The 25839-nt window shown below is 35.5% G+C and overlaps 4 protein-coding genes across 8 annotated transcripts; 3 read left to right on the forward strand and 1 right to left on the reverse strand.

Moving 5' to 3' along the window:
• The first annotated feature begins 697 nt into the window (after positions 1-697).
• On the forward strand, positions 698-9034 carry LOC140786320 (uncharacterized). 5 transcript variants are annotated; one of them, XR_012108595.1, is made up of 6 exons: positions 698-958; positions 3285-3357; positions 5311-5405; positions 8121-8179; positions 8262-8319; positions 8396-9034. XR_012108595.1 is itself a non-coding variant. In XM_073134648.1 (6 exons), exons 4-6 carry the CDS (start codon positions 8079-8081, stop codon positions 8789-8791), a joined length of 555 nt encoding a protein of 184 aa, XP_072990749.1. In that variant the 5' UTR covers positions 817-958; positions 3285-3357; positions 5311-5405; positions 7984-8078; the 3' UTR covers positions 8792-9034. The 5 variants fall into 5 exon arrangements, 3 of the variants coding, with proteins under 3 accessions (XP_072990749.1, XP_072990747.1, XP_072990748.1); XM_073134648.1 differs by having other exon boundaries at positions 817-958; positions 7984-8179; XM_073134646.1 differs by having other exon boundaries at positions 817-958; positions 8063-8179.
• Positions 9035-10369: 1335 nt separating this feature from the next.
• On the forward strand, positions 10370-11527 carry LOC140785988 (WAT1-related protein At2g39510-like). The gene is made up of 4 exons (XM_073134147.1): positions 10370-10444; positions 10785-10885; positions 10986-11223; positions 11324-11527. The coding sequence occupies exons 1-4, from the start codon at positions 10370-10372 to the stop codon at positions 11525-11527; spliced, it is 618 nt and encodes a 205-aa protein (XP_072990248.1).
• Positions 11528-12507: 980 nt separating this feature from the next.
• Positions 12508-15723, forward strand: LOC140785720 (uncharacterized). Its single transcript, XM_073133690.1, has 2 exons — positions 12508-12621; positions 15262-15723. The coding sequence occupies exons 1-2, from the start codon at positions 12542-12544 to the stop codon at positions 15485-15487; spliced, it is 306 nt and encodes a 101-aa protein (XP_072989791.1). The 5' UTR covers positions 12508-12541; the 3' UTR covers positions 15488-15723.
• Positions 15724-16472: 749 nt separating this feature from the next.
• LOC140787318 (methylcrotonoyl-CoA carboxylase beta chain, mitochondrial) lies at positions 16473-24527 on the reverse strand. The gene is made up of 10 exons (XM_073136178.1): positions 24179-24527; positions 23972-24091; positions 22404-22838; positions 22191-22281; positions 19895-20130; positions 19550-19714; positions 18130-18204; positions 17588-17719; positions 17012-17068; positions 16473-16762 (listed from the first exon to the last, which is right to left on the reverse strand). The coding sequence occupies exons 1-10, from the start codon at positions 24356-24358 to the stop codon at positions 16559-16561; spliced, it is 1695 nt and encodes a 564-aa protein (XP_072992279.1). The 5' UTR covers positions 24359-24527; the 3' UTR covers positions 16473-16558.
• Positions 24528-25839: the final 1312 nt, after the last annotated feature.

The raw sequence follows: 25839 nt of genomic DNA on the forward strand, positions 1-25839 counted from the left end.
AGAGTTACAGTGTGACAACTCAAGTCGGATGGATAATATTTGATCCATTCTAAAGTTTCAATCAATTGAAAGGTTCTACAAGCAATTTACCCTATCTTGCCTGAGTTCTCAAAGACCTAGCCACTTATCATACGGTGCTTCCAGAGCAATGTAATAAACCCCAAAAAAAACTTTATGGAGTTTTTGATCGATATATTACTACTCTTAAAAATCTATCACCATTCTAGTATGATTCATGAAATATTTATCAACCTACTATAAGTTTTTTCTTTTGCCATGCAAACGATCATGTAGATATTGTTAGATATTCGTTCCTGAGGTTAATATGAGATGTCAACTGACGTGTCCTTCCTATCTATTCAAACTTCAAAGCCCAGGAGGAGTTAACGCAATAGAAAGTTAGCATTTCTGCAGTTAAGACCAGTGGTCTTCTTTTCTTTAAACGAAAAAATAGTTTACTAATCTTTGATAAATAGATTAGCCAAGTGAACTAAAACCGGATCCAAGCTACAGTGTCTGGTGGATCCGATAAAAAAATAAAAAGAAGAAGAAAATAAAAGTGATATCATTTTTTATAGTCGATGTATATTTTATTATACTAAAATGTATATAAATTTTATATACAATGTGCACTAGAGTTATTATTATAGATGCAAATAAATTATAAAAGACCCGGTGCTGCAAAGCATTTTGCTTTGAGGTCTGATCTCCATCCATCCTCCTCTCCCACGTTTGCACGAAACCATCTACAGATTGGTGGCAATTTGCAAAGGTGTGAAGGAAAGTGGCGTTCTTCATTTGCAAAAGAGTCCAAAAAGCAAAAAGAAAAAAGAAATAGACGCATAGGTGAAAGCAGTGTCGTCTCCTTCCTGCTCGAGAGCTTGATCCGAGGGTCGCATTTTGCGAAAGGTTTAAGGGTAGAGAGATGAGGAAAAAGCTGGGCACTCGATTCCCTGCGGTTTGTTTCCCCTCTTTCCTTTGTCCTCGTTTTATTTGGCATTCGCTTGATTAATTGGAAGAGAAGTTTGGCGATCTGTACGTGTTTCACTTCACTTCGGTGTACTGTTTGAGTCTTTTTGCTGGATCTGCGGTTTCCGCATGCTTCTTTAGTTGCTTATACTGTTGTCAACTTCTGGTCCCCGTGAATTTCACATAGAGATCACATGGCTCATGATTGCAAATTTGCGGTCAGGTGCTTATATTTTCATAAAATGTATATAATGATGCTCTAGACGTACTCCAGTTGGAGCATAGACCTGTCGCTACTTTGATTCATCGAATTGATCCTTATGTTGCGCTTTGAAGAGAATCCATGATTTTACTATTGGACTGGGAGTTTACGTAAAAACTGACATTTTGCTGATATGACCGGTGGTAGGATCTAGGTTTATTGAGAAAAGGGGATTCCTTTTGTTGAAGTTGTAGGTATCGTAGACGAATATACAATTTTGGTTGTAATTCAAGAGAAGGTGCAGCTGTTTGGAGATTGATTACTAATTCTGCTATCCAAAGGTTAGCTCAATTGTGGTACTAGTTGTAGATTCAGCATAAATTTAAGTTCTTGCCCTCAAATTCTCTATAGTCCCTTCCCCCTCCCTTTGCTCACAACCTTTGCTAATTGATCTCACCGTTTGCCAATTTAGTTTTGAGAATAAGATATTTCTTGTCCATGCTTGCATTGCAATGGTGGAATAAGGCTATAAGCTAGGAAAGCTTGAGATCCTTATTCTCATGGGGGATTATAATTAGTCCTTATTATAAGGAAAGTATGGCTGCATTTATCTTGCAGATCCATAATGAGTGGTGCATGTTAGTAGCCATAATTAAGATCTTACCGGGTTAATCAAGGATTGTGGATTTGAAGGGTGCCTCCTTTGACTTTTATGTTCAGATGATAACTATATGCAGATCCAGTTTAGCTCAGTAATCCCATTTTTTTTCCCTCACTACTATTACTGTATGTTTTTAACTTAATTTTTGGTGATTAAATTGAAGATGCTGCTTACCTTTATACTTTCACAGGTAAATACTGAAAGTTAACATTTTATCAAACTATCAAAGATGGTGTTTGTCAATGCTTACTTTAAAATTACATGATTATTTGTATTATGATATGTGTATCTGATACTTATTTAGTTATTTTATTGCCACATTCCTGCACTACTACATCTCGTTTCATCATATTGGTAGATCTTCATTGTATCATCTTCGATTCTCCATAGGTTGTATCTATTTCTGTCCTTACTCCTCGGAGGACATTCCTGTTCTCAATTAATGTGCTCTGCCACTCTGTTTTTGTAGGACTTCATATAATCTCTTTCTTGTCAATTCATGCAAAATAGGAAATTGAATTTTGTCGGAAATAGGAAATTAAAAGTTATGTTAGCAATATGCTCTACAAATAAGCATGAAATCCTGTTCATAAAAATTGTGTTATAAGATGTCAAATGCCAACTGGTGTGGATGGCGAGTCTCAGTAGCTTGAGTCTGAGGACTGTATGAGAAGTAGAATAGTCATCGGAGGGCACCCTAAAGGCTTGTATAGTCAGATCACTGAAGCTGGATATGTAGTTTATACAGTTTGGACAACCACTACAATATACGCAAGCTCAAAGAGATCTGATATTCTTTCCACTATTTTCTGTTAGAAAATCTTAAAATCTGCAACAGGTTCTAATGTTCTATGGTTTAAACAATCCAATGAGTGGAAAATCCATTTTATCTTTATTAAGAAAGATATAATCAGTGCCTGGATAGGGGCTTTTCTCATCCCAAAAAAAGTTTTTCTAATTGAGATTGATAATATCATTTACTATTTTCTAACTTCACAACATCACTATCTTGAGGAGAGCAGTCAATATTGTCTCACATCCGGGTGGCAGTTTTAGTTGCTGCATTTTACTTAGAAATACTTTTTTTTTTACTTCTACTAATTTTGCATTTGTAACAAGAGTTAAATTTGAATGATTAAACAGTACTATATGTTTTTTTATATACTGTGGCCTTCTTTAGTTTTATATCAATGTTAACAAGGTAACATATTTTTAACATAATTTATTGCTGCTACAAATAGTAATAAGCTGTTTTATTGAGTTATTTAAAATGGCTGTTTTCACCTCAGATTAACATTAAAATCCATCTTATCTTTGCCAATCTCTACTAATAGCCTTTGTAACGTAGAATCCTGTTGTTGCTTTAGTGTAGAACTGAAATTTCATTTTTGATGTAGTTATTGAGATTATGAATTTAAAGCCTAATCCTTATATTGTTCTGTTTTGGAACAGTCACGAATAAAGAATATAATGCAAGCAGATGAGGATGTTGGCAAGATTGCGCTGGCTGTTCCTCTTTTAGTTTGTAAGTCATGCCATGATTCATTCTTTTTCCTGTGGATAGAAAGTTATACGTCATCTAGGACCTCAGTGTTTAAGGAAAGGAGAGTATTAGATTTTTATTTCCTCGGTTGTCTTATTGTAGCTATTTGGATCATAAAGATGTCTAGAAACTTGATCAAGTTTCTTCTAAGACATGGCATTTTTCTTTATCTCTTCCATTTCAACTTTTTTGAGAAGATCTATAGTGAAGCCATGAGTATAATTATGAAAATGCAGGAAAAGGGTTAAAAAACCTTTATATATATATATATATTCCAAAATACATTTTATTGTTTGAAACCATAGATGTTTCATGTATAATCCAATCTTCTTAAACTTGTAAGCCATTTTTGAGGAACCCTCGTTGAACCTGTTAAACACTGAAAAGGAATAACAAATAACAGAATGAGCGGAAAGTTGCATACTCACCATTCATGTTATTTCTGCTCTGAGTGCTCTCTTCCTCCTCAATCAATTTGACCTAAAATCAGCAAATGTAATGGGTAGAGCAGACTTGAGACTTGGGAAGCATTAAAATTTGAGATCAAATCAACAGATCCGCTTCTGTTTAGAAATCAAATTGGGGGGGCCAAAGCTTAAAAATGAAAAGTTTGGAAACATGTATTTTGAGGCAGATATAGAATAGTTAAATATAACAGCCTTTTTCCATAATGTTCATTTATAACTGAACTCCCTATTTCCATGTCTTTGATGGCTACTGTATCAACCCATTTTCTTGGGCATGGCAATTTATATATTATTATCTATATGAGAAAAGCCTGATCCAGGAGAGGTGGTTTCCCCAATTTTACCTGCTCAGCTTGTGCGCACACTAAGGTAAAAAAATAGTTTGAACAAGTAACATAAGTATGATATGTACAGAGAGAAGCAAAAAGGAGTTTCAAAGAGGTGCACATGGGAACTTTTAAAGATTTATTGATAAATGGGCCATTTGCGATACATCCGTTGGAATCCATATCTTAGGGTATTACTAGGTTAATTTTTCACATATATTTGAATGATCTCAAGCATGGATGGCCTCGTCATGGCACGGCCCGTGCCGATCAATGATCGGCACAACACGACATGGGATGTGCCGCAGCACTTGCTGGCTATGCCGCAAGAGAGGGAGAGAAAAAGAGGAGGGGGACTAGCAGCACTTCGTTGTCATTGCCGTCGTTGTTGCAGTCGCTGTCGCTCGCCGTTGCCAATCTCGCCATCACTCATCGTGCCCGAGGTTGGTGGCGACAGCGAGTGGCGAACGACAATGACGAATAGTCTTTAGTAAAGCGCTGCTAGGAGGTGTGCCGTGTGGCACCCCTCGTGTCACATGCTGGTATGCCGCCGGCACGGCCATCGCTGATCTTAAGAAAACCTTTTAGATGAGGGACCAAAAGTATTACCTGTCAGGCTGTCACATAGGTCTTGGTCAAGGGTTCATAAATATAAGAGCATTATTCTTGCCTTTCTATGCAGCATAACTGGAAAGCTACAGTCAGTTAAGCAATGCATACACTAAATATATGACTAAGTTTTGCAGGTGTGTTGTAATGAAATTTCTAAGCATATAAGGTGCCAAGATATCCATGTATGAGGCGAATAAGTTTGCAGCATTATTTTTTGAGAGAAGTGAAAATTGAAAATTCAATGGTGTCATAATTAAACCAATGCTGTTGGGATTCAGATCTATGAAAACTCATACAGTATGAACCATTTTAATCATTTGAGTACTATGTCATTGGCAATTTGCAGTATTAGTGTTGTATTCTTGAAGTACTATTGTGTTGATGAATTGTTGTCTTAAACAAACCTACATGTTATGTTTGAACAACAATTAGTATTCGTATACTAGTTTTGATCATATAACTTTACTGTGATGTGGAAATTGAATTATTTGATTAATGCCTAATATTTTGCATGTACAATTATTTTGCAGCAAAAGCTTTGGAGTTAGTTTTGCAAGATCTCTGTGACAGGACTTATGAAATTACTCTTCATAGGGGGGGCAAAGACATTTAATTCTTCACACTTGTAAGTTGACCTTGACCATTTCACAGTCTGATTTCTGTGCCAACAACTTTCTGTTTCTAGGTGGAAGATCATTTTGTAGGTCTATCATGTTTTCATTGTAAGATGACAAGTGCTATGTTCTTCTGTATAAAGTAATTAACCGATTTGAGCCCTGTAATTTTTCTTCTGCCTGGATTTCAAGGCAAAGTTTGATAAGGATTGTGAAGATTTCAAATGTTATCTGGGTTGTATGTCGTAGCGAGTTCTATCTAGGATTTAGTTCAGTGCTGCTTGGCAGTTGTCACTAAATGCTTGTAGTGTAAGCGCCAGCTGCGCCGCCCCCTGGCTCAGTTGGTACTTGGTAAGTTTGCACCATGTATATACTGTAATGACAGATTCCAATTCACAGTCTGGCCATTTTATGTATGTTGACTTAGAATGACAATGGCTTGCAGAATAATTAGCCCTGAGAATAAGTTTCTTCTTTGGTCGTGAATAGCAAATTCTTATTTAATCTTAGTTACGAAAATATGAAGATGGTCTGACATTTTCTGAACCTGTAGAATAAAAGAAAACCCCTGTAAACAACCTTCCTGATTAATGATGAAGGTGACTTTTAATTTCTCATCTTTTGCTCAAACAAGTGAGATGATATCCAACATTTTGCTGTTGCACTCATTGTTTTGATATCTTAATCTTGATCTGACAATTATGTACAATATGTAAAGGATTCTTTTCATTGATTCTCAGCTCATTTATCCCTTTTAGTGGAATTCAGAACTCATTAAGCAATAATTCATTGCCTTCCTAATCTGGTGTGATTTGTTTGCTTCTCATTTGCATGAGCCAGAATTACAATTGAGAATTTTTCAGGAGTTAAGAAGTTCATCCAAATGGTTAACATAGACAGGCTTTGTGTCCTCCAAGTGTCCATTTATAACAGAAAGCAAGAGCAATGCATACTAGAAAATATTCAATTATTCATTGATTCTGAAAACCTAGACTTGTTTTGGGATCCAGATTTGAGTTGGCCACTTTTATATGTTTTAAATAATTTGCATTGACAGTTCAATTCAACTCGCATGATTCCTTGGTCTTGTTCTTAAAATCCAAAGCATGATTAATCAAATGATCTTGTGATGGTTTTATCTTAACATCATTTTCTCTGTTATAAATCCCATTCACTGTACCACATATTGTTATCATCTAATTTAGATAATCTGGAAGTCCAATGCAGATAGATAATGGAATTAATGAAAGTATGGCTGTAGCTGAGTGCACATAGATTGTGTTGTCTTTCTCTAGAAGCATCTGAAAATGTGATATTTACAAACAGCAGAGAATTATAAATGCGAAGACTTAAAAGTATAGGTTTCTTCCTGTATTTTCAAAAATTCCGTAACGTTGTTTAAGAACTTCATAACTTACCAGCTAGAAATGTAATATTTCTGTAATTGTCACATACATTCTTTCCTCACCTTTCATTGCATTTTGGCGAGTTCCATCTAAGAGTGTAAGATAAAGATATGCACATAACATGTGGCAATTGAATGCAACTAATGTTTGTAAGCATTGGTAGGTAAACAGTTCATGGATTTGTAACTAGATAACCAATGTTTTCTTGAATGCAATTCTAGATTTTGATTCAAAAACCAGTATTCCATTTGCTCATGATGTTACACTTATCGGACATATGCCTTATTAGGCTTGTAATTAAGGTTCCAAATATCTGGATCGGAATCGGCACCTGAAAAAATAATACGTATTGACAGTATTGGTTGTATCCATAGTATTAGTCGTTTTTGTTTGTTGTATCAACCGTTTTAGCCTTCAATGAGGTCAGTCATTAAGCCCATGAATTTTGGGAACAAAATATAATTGTTTGTCTCAACCAGTCATGTACAATCATGAGGATAAGCATACAAGGTTTAGGACTTGAATAGATTAATGTATGAATAATAAGAGTATGACATATTACTCAAAATTTTCCAAGGATCATTATACAAAACTAGCTAAAAGAATGAATCCTTGCCCAGCCGAGCCCACTCTCACATGGGCCAGTGGGCAAATAGTGGGCTAGACTATTCTAGCCCGGCTCAATCCACTCGTGGGTGGGTTGGCAAACAGATTGCTCAACCCAGTATGCCGAGCCCGAATTTGGTCTGACCCGCCCGATGATCACCTCTACTCATATTTGTACCTATTGTATTGTAAATAATTTCACATTCAAAGACTAGAGGAAGCAACTCCCTCTGAATTTGATAAGATATGACCTTCTTCATAGCAGTTGTATGTTAGTGTGGTAATTCCATTGAAAGACACTTGGATGATGCTGATTAACTTCATTGCTAATTACAAGAGAACAAAAAGAAACTTTCAGTTCAAGTGCTGCTGGAAATTTTTCTAATTAAGCATGTTGGCAAACTTTGGCCTTCATAGTTTTTCTTTTACTTCTTACTGCATCCCCTTTGATGTGTATCTGATGATTTGGATACTTATCGCGTCAATTAAATTTCATCCTGTTCTACCTGTTTTAATCAGATTTTATTATGTCATTAATTCTTAATAGACATTTTAAGGGTTGGAAATTTTTTTGCAGCTAAATGGAAACTTTGTTTGCAGCTAAACCAGTAACTGGAAATAATAAATGTTGTTATTCTTTCTTTTGGGATTTCCAGAAAACAATGTGTGAAGATGTATAGTGCTTTTGATTTCTTAACTGATGTTGTCAATAAGGTACATAACCTTGGGGGCACAGAACCTTGTGGAGACCAAAAAGGATTATCCAGGAGGAGGTAATCACTGCCGATGCATAATTTGTGTGTTCTATTTAAATAGAGTAAACATAAGCATTGATTTTCTAAAGTGAATGTTCAGAAAATCACTCTCAGATGATAGCGGTTTGGAGAATGAGGAGTCTAAGTCCACCAAAATGGTATACATCCTTTTCTGTATTTCTCTCTGTCCTAACCAAATAGTAGTCCTCTAATGACAGAGCAACATTGTAACAGTCCACGAGGAATTCCATTTCAAGCCCAAGAGGGCATGGAAGGGGCAGAGGAAGAGGCCGAGGCCGGCCACCTACCAGGACAAAAGAAATTGGATATGTGAAGTTTGAAGACGAGATCAGCAGTTTTCCTGAACATGATGAGCCCTTGCTTGGGGGCAGTGAAGGTTTGGAGAAGAATCTCTGTGGGGATGAAAACATCTTGGCAAGTATGAATCCTTCCTGTAACTCTACTTCGGACTCGGTAGCTGCTGCAAGTGCAACAGGAGATGCTAAACAGGGAGAGTATTCTGCTTGGCTGTTACCGGATTTAGCGGGCAACATTGTATTGGAATCATCCAAATTTGTACAATTAATGGCGCATATAGATGAGGATGAGGATTATGACAATGAAAATTAGGGATTTAAGTTTGACCTTCTGTTCCTACTAACAAAGCAGTCATTCTCATTGTGTAAGTAGTTTCATCATGTTTCCTATGAGACAATTGGATGTCCCGAGTTTTCTCATGCCTTTTGCGTGAACAGTTGCCGCATTTGGAGTGTTTTAATTGTAGTGATGTTTTGTGTTTATTTATTTATTCTTCCACCAAGATTAATTGATGTAATATAAGGCTATTTTAAGGTTGAGTTTTTTCTCCTCTAACTGTGTTTAGAGTGTCCTTGACCATGTTTTGTAACCATACACTCGTACTAGCCATTTTAAGATGAAACAGGATTAAGCCCTGTCATAAGCGGAAAAGATTGTCTAATCTTATAGTAGTGCAAGCTATATTTTAGTTTTTTTTCCTGCATTAATTTTTGAGAGGTCTGGAACTTATTTTGGCACAAGGATAAGTACCCACAAACATCAAAACTCCCTGAATGAAGAATCTGATATGATAGAAAACAGTTTCTTTTCTTTTTGAAACAAAAGCAATGCCCTTTCCTCATCTTGTATCAGTATGGAGGAGGACAATCTATACATAGAAGTCCAGCTTATTTCCAATTCGTGCAAAAAACAAACATGTGAAGTTAAGCTTGCATGTTTTATTATAAAAGACTGTTGTCTCTCACTAATATATGATCAGCACGAGAAGGAAATCTTTAATTTATGAATGGATTACACAATTATTATTTGCAATGCATGCTTTATCATTAAAGGACCGAAAGCCATGTTTCGTAATCAAATGATAGAACTAACATCAATATATCATGGTTGTAATTAGTACTGGCTGAAACACACAGCTCATCAGCTGCAACTTAAACCAAAATTGATGCCTTGATGAGTTATGTGGCTTTTGTTGAAATGTACTGATATATTTATACTACCTATCCTTTAAATTTGTTTAGTCTTTTGGGAAAATAACCAAACAAGGGTGCTAATCTGCAATGCAAAATGCTTCTTGTCCTTTATTAAATGGCCTTTTGCCTACCAGTGGAATGTCCTAACATCTACATGACAAGGTTAATTGTAAATATTGCCTAATTATTGATGAATACTCACTGTATTACTTGTATTACACTCAAATACTTGTCAGCCTTCCCATATTTTACAATCTTACCTCATAGCATTACTCTTCTCCAGTTAACACACTATAAACTGTATGGCATCTATAGACAGTTACTATAATTGGAACATCATGAAGATCACACACCTCTTTTCTTAAATCATCCACTACACTTGCACTAATCTGACATTGTCTATCTAAAGCAATAAGATAATCAATCTCAATCATACAATAATTCCTGCCAAAGCTCAACTGGAAATGATTTTTTGGTTTCAAGTGATCAAGGCCCCCACTTTTGGTGCCACATATATGAATCCTCCTCTGATAGTGGAGGTTAGTTCGAACTGAATGGTGCAACTCTTTTAACTTACAAGCACCAAGGGAAGTCCATATCTTGTGAAGAGAGAAATGTGAGGTCTAATGTATATAATGCACAACTGGGGTGCAGGAATAGTGCAGAAGCTTATTGCAAAGCTAAGGAGTAGGGATCCATGGATAACCAAAGAGACTTCAAAAGCTCATCTGGAATTTGGAGAGATCTCAAGCCTAATGTGTTCATGATCTTGGTCCAGATTGGGATGGGTGGGATGACCATAATAACCAAATTTGTGCTCAATGGAGGCATGAGCCCTATCATATTTGTAGTCTATTGACATCTCCTTGCCGCTATTGTGATCACACCATTTGCTTGGTCATTGTTTTAGTGAATACTTAGTTATATTTGAATGCTTTTTTTTTTCTTTTTCTGGTGGTAGGAACTGAAGAACAAGGCTAACACGATCTGTACTATTTAAGATCGTATCACTCGGATTATTTTCCCTGCTATTTTCTATAGTTATTTAATTATGGCAAGGCACATATTCTTAATGCTTTTTTTTTCCTTTTTATAGTCCAGTTTTGGTTTAGAACTTATACTATTTAGGAATGAAGCAAACTTCAGTTGCCTTTACAGTTGCCATGTGCAATTTGCTTCCTGCCATAATCTTCATAAATGCTTGGATTCTTCGGTCGGTTTGAAACATAAATCATACTAGCGTCCTGCCATAATCTTCATACTATATCTTTCATTAAAATAGAATCTAATTAGCTTCATGGTTAATTTCTAAGGCTGGAGAATGTTAACCGGAATGTCAAGAGAAGCATCGCTAAGGTATTAGAGACAACAATTTCAGTATCAGGTGCGATGTTGATGACGCCATATAAGGGATTAATGATGATAAGAAGCTCATCAATTGCAACGGTGAATCAAGAGAGCAGAACAGAGTCAATCAGTAAAGACTTTGTGAAGGGCTCTATCTACTCAGTTTTTTCATGCTTCAGTTTCTCTAGTTTTATGATACTTCAAGTAACCAGCGTCAACTGAGAGTTTCTAATCATTTACTATATTGAGAGTTGCTAAATTGCATTCTTGCATCAATTCTTCTTTCTTTCTTGCTGCTTTTTAGGCTATAACATTAAAGGAGTATCCTCTGCAGCTCAGTCTTGTAGGCCTGGCATGCTTGTCAGGTGCAGCATTGGCAATAGTTGCAGCCTCACTAGTAGAGCATGATACTGCTGCTTGGCTAATTGGTTGTGATTCTAAGCTTATCGCAATCGTCTATTCAGTACTTAACATAGTCCAAATGATCACATTATATTTCGCGTTATAGATTCATCAAGTTATTATAACATGACAAAAACACTGATGAATTATCAGAGGAAAACTATGTGATCAGACTAGGACTATTAATAAAGGGGTAATATCTCAAAGCAAGGAACTCAGAACTAGCACTCTGAGTTCAGGTAGAATTATTCAGGCAGCTAGTTCGATGGATGCTTGAGATCCATAGGAAAAATAAAGGGAAAATTTGTATTGAATATAACTACATGCATTCTATTCCATCAACTTTAGGCAAGGGAAATCTAACCTCGTAATCGCTACGATTACGGTGAGAGCCAATAGTATGTTTTCGTAATCGATATGATTGATTTCTGCAGTAAGGGATGCTCTACATTTGACATCAGAGTCTCGTTTTTCTTTTTCAGAAAAGAATTAACATGTGTTCATAGAATCAACAAATTATGCACTGGGGAAAATATTTGCTCTGAAAGATATCATGGAGCTTGAAAATTTTGGATAATTCACTGAGGTTCAGAAGCAAAGTACTTGGATGCTAGTTGAGATAAGAAGAATAGCAATAAACACAATGCTATCAATGTTAGAATTGACAATATGTACATTACTTATTTTCTCATCTGATAAGGAGAACAACACATTCAAGGAAAAGTGATAAAATAAAGAATGAAAAATAGTAAAAAAGAGAGTATCGTCGTAGAATTAATTGTATTTGGTTTTTTAGTTTAGCATATAATATTGACCGTATATATTTTCTATACAAAATTTATTATAATTTGAATGCACATAATTTATATATATAGTACACACTAAAATCCATTACTATAAACAAAAAATATTAAATATATTTAAATTGCAAAAAAACCCGCTTTGTAAGTTGTTCTCTCTACTGTAACAAGAAGCAAAAGTTGAACCAAAAGTGCAAATAAGAAATATGAACTGAACCCTGTAGTTGGACCGGGTTTTTTTTTTAATCTGAACCGAACTCGGAACGAGTACATGGGCAAAGCCGGCCCAGCCCACGAGGCTTCGATCAGAGCAACGGGAGATGGAGAGAGTAGTGGGCGGAAGCGGTGGCGGTGGCGGCGACGGAAGCGTGAAGCAACTCGAGGACTGCTCCGTTTCTAAGTGAGATCTCCTTTCTCCTATCAATTCTTAGGTAGTTTGTTCCTTCGATTTAGATCTCGTCAAAAAAATTTCCATCTGCTCGAATCTCGGAGGAAATTAGTGAATTTGAGGGTTTTAGTATGACAAATTTTAGAAGAAGTATGAAAAGATTGCATCTTTTACATGCCTATGTAATTTTTTATAAATACTTAAGACCCAAAATGCATCGGAGAATAAAACAGAGTTTTAGGATGACCAAAAGTGGTCATTGTTAAATTCTATTAATCCGATCACATCTGCAGAAGATCATGTACCTACAGAATAAAGTATCCTTGGCGTGCTTCTATTTTCTTGCAGATCACATTCCAAAACTAGATAAGTGGTATAAGCTGTTAAAGACCCATGGCCGTGAGCCTCATATATAGAAATTTCTTCTTTTTTTTTCTGCCGGAATTTTGCAAGGGGTAATGTGGAGAGTAATGATGGAGGTATACCATCTTGCAACAGGAGTAACTAATGTCTTTAGCTCTTTCTTTATATCACTATCAAGATAAGTTCCATAGCATGCATATCAGCACGTGTCACATTTGGTCATTTTCCCGGATTGAACTATTTTCCTTGTAGATTAGTTAAACATAGATAAGGAAGTGAGTTGCTGACAACATTAGATGTATTTCTCCTATGCAACCTGGAGATATAAGCCATGTGGTTTTTATATTTGACGGTGTTTTGTCCTCAATAAGTAACTCAAGAAGCTATGCATATGTAGATGTAGTGTATGCTATACAGCTAGAAATTCAAGTTCCATCAGTAACTTACTAAGTTACTATAGTATGCTTAACTAATACTGTTAAAGTGGTCTCCATAAGTACAGCAAATAAAGTTTCTCAAAGAGTCATCTGGGAACATCCATAATATTTTGCCACATTAAAAGAAGATTAAGCTTAGGGTTGCATTGTCTTAAAGTACTTTTTCTATTTTCTCCTTAATTATCAACCGTATCATCGAAAGGATTACCTGAGTTTCATCCTATATGGTGGATCTAGTCACTTTATGTTGTGATCAGTTGACTTTACTAGAATATGTTATGTTTCATGACTTTATCCTACTTTCTTATGTTGGTTTAAGCTTTAAAGGAAGTAGCTCTACAAAAGTAGGCTTCCAGGAATTTACTCCACCTTTGCCATTAGAGAGACTGCATATTATTGTTACATTTAAATCTTCAAGTATCTCCTGATAGATACTTTCTTAATCGAGATGAACTATCTGAAGCTTCATGTTAGCAATGTAAAGCAGCTATATGATTGGAATTTAGTGGCTATGATGCATGACTATTTGAAGTAATACAAGTTATTTTAGAGATCTAGTTGTATCACTCATATTCATTGCCACAAAGGCACAAATTGCAATTTAAATGTAAGATCGAAGTAATTGATTCTTCATCTATGGCAATTGAAGATTGTAGGAGCAAAATGAATTCATATTTTGGATGTACTTGACAATTTATTTGCTTAATTCGAGAGGGATGTAGAACCTGTGCTTTACTACTTTCTTGAATTAATTTTATGCTACTTCCTTGTATTAATTTTGTGGATCAGCTGATGCACAACTCAAATTTAAAAGGTTCCATAGAATAATTACCAAACACTTAAGACGTGCTGACAACCTAACATCAATCCTCTAGTTATTTTTTGCCCCACTCCATGCTGTAGGAGTATTCAAGCACTAGAGGGGCTTGGTCGGGAAGTAATAACTAATAAGGCTAGTCGACAGGTGATCTTGTCCATCTTTCTTGGTTGCTATATAGGCTCATGCAACTGAGAGCATATAAAATGTGGCATATGAAGTAAGAAAATAATACAGGCCTCTAATTGTTGTTAACAAATTCAAACAAATTTTAATAGGTTTAATTGCGTCTAGCACATGGATCATATGAAAACATGTAATCTACTGAAAAGCTACATATTTATGTTCAGATGATGAGGGAGTAGGAGGGATCAACATAACTTAATAAGTTATTAATTAGTTTGTCGACATTTTTAAGTATTTAGGTTTGATCAACACTGTGGATTGTTATTTTGGCTGCCTCTTCATCTTGCACTTATCCTGATTGTACTGTTGGTATTCCATCTAGCTCTAGAAAAGTATAAGAGTTTATCAATTGGTGTTTTTCCTTCTTTCTTTTTTTTATATACTACTAATAAGCCTGTAATTTTGAGGAATCACTCTGCAATGAATCAATAACTTTCATCCACTCGGATCAGACATTCAGATGTATTTGGTGTATCACTATCCTCATGACTAAAGTGCTTATCCTAGTTAGCAACATTTTGCATTTATGAAAGGCTGCTTGTCATACTTTGCTATTGTTAGGCATCTTGTCCCAATTTTTAAGGAGGATTTAAGCCAAGTTGTCATCTGACACTCAGATTTTCCTTCATCCCTTCAGTTGTGCCTGAATCAGGCAAAGCCCTCTCCCTATGCATGGTACTGAGTTGTTACATTGCAAATAAGTTATGTACACAAAAAAGAATGCCCAAACTTCATTGCAGGAATTCATTGGATGATTGTACCATATGTCATTTTCAGAAAAGAAGTAATGAGCATGTACACTCGCTAAAGTTATGATGTAGGCTGATAATTTCTTTTCAAAACATGCAGTGCACTTGGCACATGGGTGTTCTCGGTACTTGGGGCTCTAGTTGCAATTCCTGTGGGTATAAAGAGGAAGTCGTTCGCACCATTGGTCTTCTTCGGTACTACTGGAACTATGCTTGACATTATTATGGGAATCAGCCAATGTGAAAGAGAACATGCTGAACGCCAAATGAAGCTTTTGGAAGAGCAACAACTTACAGCAAATGCTTCTGTGGAATCTGAGAGCTAATTTGCTTTTTTTAAATAAAATCTGTGAGTTAGCTTTCATAGTTCTGTCTACAGATGCAGATAAAAGTTTTTCTCTGCTTTTAAATATTGTGGATGGAATCAATTGTAGATCTTTTTGAATAACTCTGTACTTGGACTTTCTCGAGATCTTGAATTGTTGGACATCTAATCAGACAATGTGTTTAACATTGGCTCAGGCAATCAGCAATTATGGGATGCATTCATATACTTTTAGCATTGTTCCGATCCAAACAAAATGTCAATGTCTGATTCGTCAACGACTTTCAGTTTTTGAAGCTTTCAGTTATCTGCCCAGCTAAAGAGCTGTCCATGTGGCATTTAGATTAGTCTCATGTTCAAATTGTCTTTTTTCATTTGCTCCTCTGATTCAGTTGGCTTCTTGTGGGAAGATTGCAGGAGTCTCTGTACAGCTTAAAAGTGCTTGTTTTTATGTGACAGTTCGTAAGGGATATTTATTCATGAATATTTTATAACTAAATATTTACTTATATGTATTTTAATTAAATTTTATATAAGGTAAGTTACACGATAAATTAAATATAAATTTTATCACAGATAAAAGGTATAATAAAATTATGCACATTTTCTAAATAAGATTTTTAATATAATTAACATACTTATTCATAGTTAGTAATCAAAAACAAATTCTTACATAAATTTATTCAAAATAATTATTATATTTTACAACTAAATAATAGAATATGAATAGATGTGTACATAATTTACATTTAAGAGATGTGTATAAAATTATCTTTAAAAAATTCTATGCATGAACCTATCGATGCCTTAGTGTATATTTTAAGCGATGAACGCATTCAAACACTGGAATCTGTCATACAAAACTGGTAGTCTTATCCACTACTTCACAACTAAGTTTTACTGTTTAAATATCACTGTACCATTTATACTATATACTTATGACATGATGAATTATATCTCAAAGTTCCTACAAGATCACAAGAATATCTGATAATGGCTGCCTTTCAGGCTTCCATCTAACTTTATTTATTTATTGACTAAAATTGTCTTGTGAAGAAATAATTTATTACAGTTACATCCTGAAGACACCATATTTTGTGTCTTCTGGGATTGGCTTAGCAGAAGCGGAAAGACAAAGGCTCAGAACTTTCCTTGTGTCTGCAGGGTCTATAATTCCGTCATCCCAGAGCCTCGCAGTCGAGTAATATGGACTTCCTTCTCTCTCATAGGCTTCCACAACTCGACCTTTGAAGCTTTCCTCTTCATCTTTGGTCCACTGCAAGAAATAAAGGTTGGTGCATGTGATTCACCGCAGCAATTTAAACTACATAAGTCTAGAAAGGAAGAGAACTGATGAAGTTGTGATTTCTAATGAATAAAGCCCATTAGCCCACATCAAGAAGTTCATTCTGAGAGTCTCTGAATCCAAATTCTGTGCCAGACCATCTAATCCGGTCTAATATAATATCTTGAATATTTTGTGCTATTTGTTGACTTCATTAAAATAAAGAAGTCAGAGCAGTACCTCAACTCCCTGCCTTTTCTTGTTGTTCCTCTCTATCTGGGCAAGAACACCTGCAGCCTGTGAAGGAAATAAAGTTCAGAATTTTGAGGAAAGAAACTGGGTGTTCTTCTCATGTCTATATAAATGTAAGTCTCCTTCTAGAACTTCTGTTTTACAGGTCAGATCTGGCTCAGTAAATCCAGTGGCAAGCATCTCAACAAGCTAATATTATTTCTGTTAATAGATATGAGTGTAACACCAGCACAAACTACTTGACCTTCATTTATTACCATAGAAGAAGAGAATGCCTCATTACGTTACATTATATCCTTGGAAAGAGCATCATACTTCTAGTAAAGATCTAATATCTCAGAATGATCATTGTTTCGTTGACTTATGATATCAACCATATACAACGAGACCTTAAGGTAGAATTTTGTATCAGCATTTTGGAGCTAAATCTTAAATAATTAAATTCCACTGATATATGGTTACAAAATAATCGTGCCGATGCCAGTAGAGAAGAAATTTTTTCGAAATTGGCATGCTTTTTAATGAAGACGAATCTCAGCAGTATGTGAATTAATCATCTGTTACCTGAATGCCACCCATTACGGATATCTTAGCAGTAGGCCAGAGAAACAAGAAATTAGGACTGTATGCACGTCCACACATTCCATAATTCCCAGCTCCAAAACTTCCACCAACAATGATTGTTACTTTTGGAACCTAAAAAAAGTGAAGACCAGTTTCTGATTAGCAAAATTTATCAGGGCATAATCTAGTGACAAGTGAGAGCAGCAACGAACTATTTAAAGTTTTAAACAAAGTAATTTTACTTTCTCAAGAGGGAATATTCACATTACTCCTCTCATTTAATGACTAACTTTTCAGTCTGTTTACAGATTCAGAAGTGGTATTGTCAATTTTATGCACAAGAATAATAACGGTACAGACAAGCAATAAGTAATGTCAAATGTAACAACCATGAGCTAAATTGAGTATCATCAAATAGTCGAGTGCTAGTTTGAGAACTCTTCCGGTGTTCCTTAAAATGTGTCCATTCAGGTATAAGCATGGAGCAAAAAGAATGCCTTCCGAGATGCATTTACAGAAGAAAAACTGGTAGGAAGTCTGACCTTTGAACAGGAAACTGCCATAACCATTTTAGCTCCAGCTTTTGCAATACCACTGGCTTCAGATTTTGACCCAACCTATTAAACAATTTATCATCGATGAGCAAAAATATGGTCCATCCATTTAATCAAATAGCAGGTAAAATCAAAATAAGTTATACATCCACTTTGATAAGCAAATGTTATGTATATCCAAATGACATAATTCTAAACTTCAACCAAAATTAAATGGAGTATCCTGCATATACAATACTATGTGACAAAAACATACACTGTTTACGACAACAATAAAACAAGATACCAAAAACTGAGGATTTGATTTTCTTAGGAAAACCCATCTAAGTCTGAAATGGACAAGGTAAGGTGTTCCAGAATTGTATAATTTGGGTAATAAAAATGAGCTGTATGGTATGAGGCATGCTATTTTGCCTTTGCATCTTTGATCCTGATGGCTATGGAAGATTTGGATGAACAAAGATTAGTTGCTGAGCATAAAAGCCCAAAGACAGGCAAGAAGACTCTAATATCTGACATATCATCATTTGCATGGTATCTCACAATGTTGTATGACTAAATCAGGATCTCAGCAAATAAGGACTACTCTCGGCCTGCACCAATCAAGCTGGTCATTCAAGCCAGCATGTACAACACAACTGCACTAGATAGAATGAGTGTATTCAATTACACTGGGAGGTAACTGTCTATTTAAAATCTAACAGAATTTTCCTTGATAATATGTTTTAACCAATTTTTCCAATTCTTTTAAATTTCAATCACAATGTATGGTTTGTCTATTTAAAGAAAATTAGCCAACTAAACATGATAACTGTCTTGTCAAATCATCTTACATCTGGTTTTGACAGGGCGACCAATGTCTGCTACTTTAAAGTCTCACCAAAGAAAAGAAGTCTAATAAATTCTTAAAACCCAGAAACTAACGTAAAATTCTAACAAACAATTCTGGATGGGTGTAGGTGGAACAGTTTGGTTGTGTGCTAGTTCCTGGGTTTCTTTTATGGGTTGGTTGTTTAGGGTTGCTGTTATTGCAAGGACATTTTGTGGGTGTTTGTTCATAGGCTACTTTTGTTTCATGTGAAGTGTCACGCTTATTCAAAGCGATATCCAGTTATCTACTAAGATATAAGTAAAAGCAAACGCAAGATTATATGATGGTGGCTCTTTATACTTTCTATTTATGTATAAATGAATTCTCTGTATGTGATAACCATTTGGTTGGCAAAGTTAATGAATGATGAAATGTACTATGCAGTTAGCACCAATACCAAACATATACATCAGACTTGGCCTCCAACAAGTAAAAGATTTGTCCAGTTACTAGATTAACCTTGTGATACTCTGCATGTGTATAGATGCATAATCAATTAATAAAATTCTGACAAGAAAGATAAGCCCAAAATCATACCATAAATCCAGTGATATTTTGAAGGAATATCAAAGGGATATTTCGCTGGTCACATAATTGAATGAAGTGGGAACCTTTTAGAGCAGATTCAGTGAATAATATGCCATTGTTTCCTATTATACCAACTGGTTGTCCACAGATCCTTGCAAAACCTGTTACAAGTGTCTATGTACACATAAAGTTAATCCACAATTTTGTAGATAAAAGATATCATGGTCCAGGATATAAAAACTCTTACAGTTCCATATAACTTCTTGAATTCATCAAATTCCATATAACTTCTTAAAGTTAATCCACAATTTTGTAGATAAAAGATATCATGGTCCAGGATATAAAAACTCTTACAGTTCCATATAACTTCTTGAATTCATCAAATTCACTGCCATCTACAATACGAGCAATTACTGATCGAATGTCAACTGGCTGCTTCTGATCATTTGGTGCAATTGAGCGAAGTTCCTTTATATCATATAATGGTTCTCTGTAATCAAAAGAAATACTTGGTGAACTATGTGCTCCTTTTCCAGCCATGTGTAGGTTCTTGACAATGTTTCTCCCTATTACTAGGCCATGGAGTTCATCTACATCAAATTTGCAACAAAATATATTATCAGGAATACAAAAGTACAATATTTTTTTTTCCCTTTCAAGAAATAAAGAACGTTGGGAGGGGACAGAAATGTAATATGGATGAGAGCAGTATGGAAGAAAAGGAAACAAAGAGCTAGTGTTTAGTACCAGTTAGCAGCTGAAAAATTGGGAAAAGTAAATAGTTATAGCCAACATATGTAGCCATATGCCCATTATAATAGTGCAAGGAAAAAAAATATAAGATAATAGAGCACGGAAAAACACAACAATATGTCATCTAGAATGGTAGAGCATTTCAGTAAAGTCTACATAATACGTAGTATATGAGAATCCTCTGGAGAACAGTGAATAAAAAAAGAAATATATGGGAAGCATAAGGTCTTGACTCTCGACCAAGCCAACAGGATTACTGGACTGTTAATGTGATTGTAAGAAATATTTGTTGATGTCACTGTAAATGCCACAAGTAAGTTGGAAACATCCTCATCAATATTACCCTAGGCATTAGCTTGGTACTTTATGTTATATGCATTTGTGTCATGTCTCATAACTCTCTTTCCTCTTTCAATCTTTTCCATCTATATATGTATATATATATATATATAATTCTATAATTTATATATACCATTTTCTAACAACATAAGGTTTTAGAGTAATTTGTGAATTATCATGGCATAAGAGTAAGAGGTATTCTATTTAAATCTCACCAGAGCTATCTATCATTTAAAATATAAAGTTAACCTCAACCAACATACTCTAAATCCGCTTCTAGGGCTATTAAAATGTCTAAAGCCCAATGTGAGGGGTTGTTAGAATATAAAAAATTTAAACTATTATTCCCTAACAACTTAATATTTTAGAATAATGGTATATACATGTATATGCCAAGGTTCTAAAAATCGGAATCGGGATCGGGATCAGCCGTCCGAAAAAACGATACGTATCGGCCGTATCGGCCGTATCGGCCGTCTGTATCGGATCAGAGTATTTTAATTAAATAAAATTCTAAATATTATTAAAAATGTTGAGAAATTTCTAAAAATTTAGAAAAAATTATAAGAAAATAAGAAATAATAATTACTCACATATAAAGCCTAAAAAGTAAAAATCTCTTTTTCTCTCTCTCTTCTTTTCTATCCCTCTAACTGTTAGTCTAAAGTATTCACTCTCCCACACTCTTTTTTTCTATCTTTTTCTTTCTCTCTCTTTCTCACCCTTTTTTTTAATCTTTCCCTCTCCCTCACTCTCTCTTCCTTTTTTCCTCTCTCTCATACCCTTCTCACTCTCTCTTCCTTTTTTCCTCTCTCTCATACCTTTTTTTTTAATCTTTCCCTCTCCCTCACTCTCTCTCCCTTTTTCCCTCTCTCTCTCTCTCATACCCTCTTTTTTTTTTAAATCTTTCCCTCTCTCTCTCACTCTCTCTTTCTTTTTCCCTCTCTCTCTCCCTTTCTCTCCCTCACTCTCCCTCACTCTCCCTTCCTTTTTTTCTCTCTCTCTCCCTCTCTCTCTAGCTACTGCTGACAGCTGACAGCTACTGCTGTCAGCAGACAGCTGCCTACTGCAGCCGCCTGCTGCAGGCCGAAACCGAGTAGCCGATCCCGATCCATTTCGGCAAATCCCACTCGGGATCGGCTGAAACTCGAATCCTTGGTATATGCACATCTGGAAGTTTAGACTTCCAAAGCCTTCACTAATGAAACTATAAAATGGAGGTATTAACCAGAGACAAACCAAAAATAAGAATACCCATTGTTTATTCCAGAGTCGATGATTCTTGAATCTAAGAATAATTGATGCCAAAATTGTTCTGAAGTAACAATTAAGAAGAGCATTATAAGTCAAGACAAGCATTTTAGATGTTATTCTAACTATTAAGAACAGCTTACAGAGTTACATTTATGTGTTTCTATGGGTATTAGGTGCTCAATCTTGAAAATAATTGAGTGACAAGCAACAGCAATCAAACATAAATGAGCATAAATTGGAGAAAGTCGGCATCCAATGTAAAGCTAATGCACTTTTCAATTGTATGGAAATTAACCAAACATACCTTCTGCATAATAATCAGATACCCCTGATATCTTACAATGCATGGAAGCCCCTCCCAAATCCTCAGCAGATACCTCCTCTCCTGTAGCAGCCTACAAATTTGCTTCAAAACTAGCCCAGATTTTAAAAGATGTTCGAAGTTTCCTTAAAGAATTTAGTCAAAGTTGCATAAGTGCTGCCAAAACATGAATGAAAACTGACACCAAACACTAACCTTTACAAGGGGAGGACCAGCTAAAAATATTGTGCCATTGCCCTTGACCATAACACTTTCATCAGCCATTGCCGGTATGTAGGCACCACCAGCAGTACAAGAACCTAAAACCAATGCAATCTGAGGAATGCCCTCCGCAGACATTTTTGCTTGGTTATAGAATATTCTACCAAAGTTATCTCTGTCAGGAAATACTTCAGCCTGTCTTGGAAGATTAGCACCTCCACTATCAACAAGATATATACAAGGCAATTTGCATTGAGAAGCAATTTCTTGTGCCCTCAGATGCTTCTTGACAGTGATAGGATAATATGTGCCTCCTTTTGTGGTGGGGTCATTGGCGACAAACATACACAGCCGTCCATGTACAGGACCTATTCCAGTAATAATTCCACCAGATGGTAATGATTCCTCATAAAGGTCATAACCTGCAAGCTTCATGGCTTAAAACTAATTAGGATCAGAGGAGGCAAAGATTATAACCTAGTTGCATCAGCAGTGAAATTTAAGAATATATAACAGAGGCTAAAAATTAAACTAAATCCCTTCGGTAGAATAGGACCAAAAATAATAGGTACAATCAAATGAGCATGCAGTAGATAAGTATGAATATGTTAAATGTTATAAACTCATGGTAATTTTGTGATCTAACATGGCTTCAAAATAATAAGCTGTAGATACAATAGAAAAATACAACTCATATTATTGATGTAAATCATTAGACAATTCAAAGATAAATTAAGTTTGAATGCATGCTCATATAGATCAACAAGTTAAGAAGTGCCTAAGCTAATAAGCAGTCCGCTACTATTCAGCCTATTACATAGTTGCCTGAAGTAGCAGCTTACCGCTATCAGTATTACCTAGACGATAATGTCTTACTGGAAGTGTCCTTGCATTGGATATGCATTCCCACTTTGCACACTTGTTGGACTTTTCAGTATTGAGCTTTTCCCATCTCTTTAAACAAGCCTGTTACTTTGTTAAGACAAATTCCACAAGAATGGTTTAGGGGACAGTTCATTAACTGAAGCCCTAATAGACAGTTTAGGGACAGTCTTTTTTTGCACTTCTTCTTCAATAAGTAATCTGTTGCATCTCTTCTAAAAAATCCTATCTTGCAATGAATGTCCTGCTATCCCTCAACACATCCAAATTTATACCAAGTGGAGAACTCCACAAAGAGATAATAATATGCTTCATGTGCAAATCAATAGTTTAATCAGCCCACAACTAATCTCCAGAGAGAAGAACAAAACCCAAATGAATAGTAAGTATAATTAACCTGCACCTATCTAGCTTGTTACTATGTTTTTTGCACTAACAAGCAAGGAGACCAATGAAGTGAAACTACACATTTACAATTTCAGGCTCCCTGCAAGTTAGAAGATGGCGAAACAAAATATTAAACGAATAAGAAGAAAGGAATAGCACAAAAAACTACAAAAACAGCAAAATTCACTCTAATAGATATCCATTTATGTCATTAATCATCAATTTTTACGAAATCCAACAGAAGTGAACCCAAACCAATCATCGCCGATATTTAAATTCTAACATTAACAAACCTGAGAAAGCTCAAGAAACGACGATCCAGGATCAACCAAGCGATCGATCCGGTCCCTCGGGAGGAGCTTGTTGCGACTCCTATTCCGCTTCACTGCTTCAGCACCTCCGCCGCCAAGAACCTGTCGAAGCAACGATTACACAAATGTCTAGTTTTCCACACAAAAAAAAGAAAAAGAAAATCCAGTTCGAAGAGGAGTGGGGCGGACCTTTTGAATCTGGGAGTGGAGATTGGAGATGAGATCGTCGACGGCGGCAGAGTTGCGCGCGAAGGACTCGGAATTCCGATCGATGCCGTCGGGGAGGACAGCGGAGGAGAAGGCCAATCGGGTCTGATGCGGTTGGAGGCGTCTCCTCCATGGTTGTTGCTTTGCGAGTATCCGGAGCATCGTTGGCTTATTCGAGGTGTAGGACTTTGGGAGGTTCGGAGAGGAATGGGAGAAGAGTTATCCCACTTCTTTGTGGATAAGAACGTCGGATAAATAGACAGAAAGATCGATAAGATATACACATGTAGTTGTAAAGGAACCGGGATCTCCACGGCTCCTCCTCCTCACTACCGTGTTGGAAGGAGATAAATAAATAAATAAAAAAAGGCTGCGCAAGATTAGTATGCATATCAAAAAGGTTTCGAAATAGGTGAGTTGCAAATTATCTACTCCAAAACTAATAATATTTTATTGGAGTCTCTTTTTTTCACGAATAAATAGCAAAATAGTGAGGAGTATAGTTAAAATACACAGAGGTATAATTATAATTTTTATAATTATGTAAGTAGCTATAAATTTTTTTTGCGTAAACCAATGAATACTTCATCGATTTGGTGCTTATGGCTATAAATTTCTTGTGTGTAAACCAATGAATAGTTCGTCGATTTTATATACGCAGCACCAAATAATCTCCCGCCGGCTAAAAGATTAACTTATCCCATGCGTGGCGTCGACGTGGTCGTCCAGGTATACAATTTTTAAGCTCAACTATTTAGGTACAAATATTGCTGTTCATATTATATATGTATAATATAATATCTGCCATTCATAAATAATATTCAGAATACGCTATTGTTGGGCTCTCCTGTCAGTCATAAGGTCGTTTTGAGGCGTGGGATGGGGATGAGGAAAAAAAAATTTATTTCCCTTGAAAGAAAAAAGAAAAAGAAAAAAAAGGTTGTAATGGTATAAGTCTAGGCTACCCACTATCCCATTCAGTCAAGCTTATCTGATCATTAAAGGCTATTTGCATAAACAAAAAAAAAAATCTTAAATTTTATTAATAATAAGATTGGGTTCTTAAAACCCAATGCAATTGTTTTTTTTTATACTAAACACATTTATTTTATAATAAAATATGTATAATGTACACAAGAGTACGCATAATGATCTATGTTTGCTATTTGAAAAAAAAAAAATTATGCAAATACCCCCATCATTAATAAGTAAACATATTTGACATCTCTTTAGAAGCAGCATTACATACCCTATTATGGTTTCTGACTCTTCATGCTATCCATTGCCAGTTGTATGACTGAACAACTAAACATTATTATTCAAATAAGCGAGTTACAAACTTGTTTAAGAGAGTGACTTCTATTCCGCATACAAAAGAGAATTATTTATTCAGATAACAAATTATTCAAGAAAAATCACTAACTCGATTTTTGGTACAGATAGCAAATTAAACAATTGGCACACATAGCTAAATTGTCATTTTTTGACAGACATGTACGTACTGTCTTATTTTTACAGACATATACATACTATCTTGGAAGACATTCACGTGAACCAAAACTCAACTAATCAAATAAGTGATTTTGTACCTCATCAAAAGCGGGTACATTGTTTCCTGTGCAGATTTAGACCAGTCAAAAACT

This window comes from Typha latifolia, chromosome 4 (genome assembly GCF_019914945.1).
Source record: "Typha latifolia isolate L0001 chromosome 4, TyphaL0001v2, whole genome shotgun sequence".
In the NCBI taxonomy this organism is placed as follows: domain Eukaryota; kingdom Viridiplantae; phylum Streptophyta; class Magnoliopsida; order Poales; family Typhaceae; genus Typha; species Typha latifolia.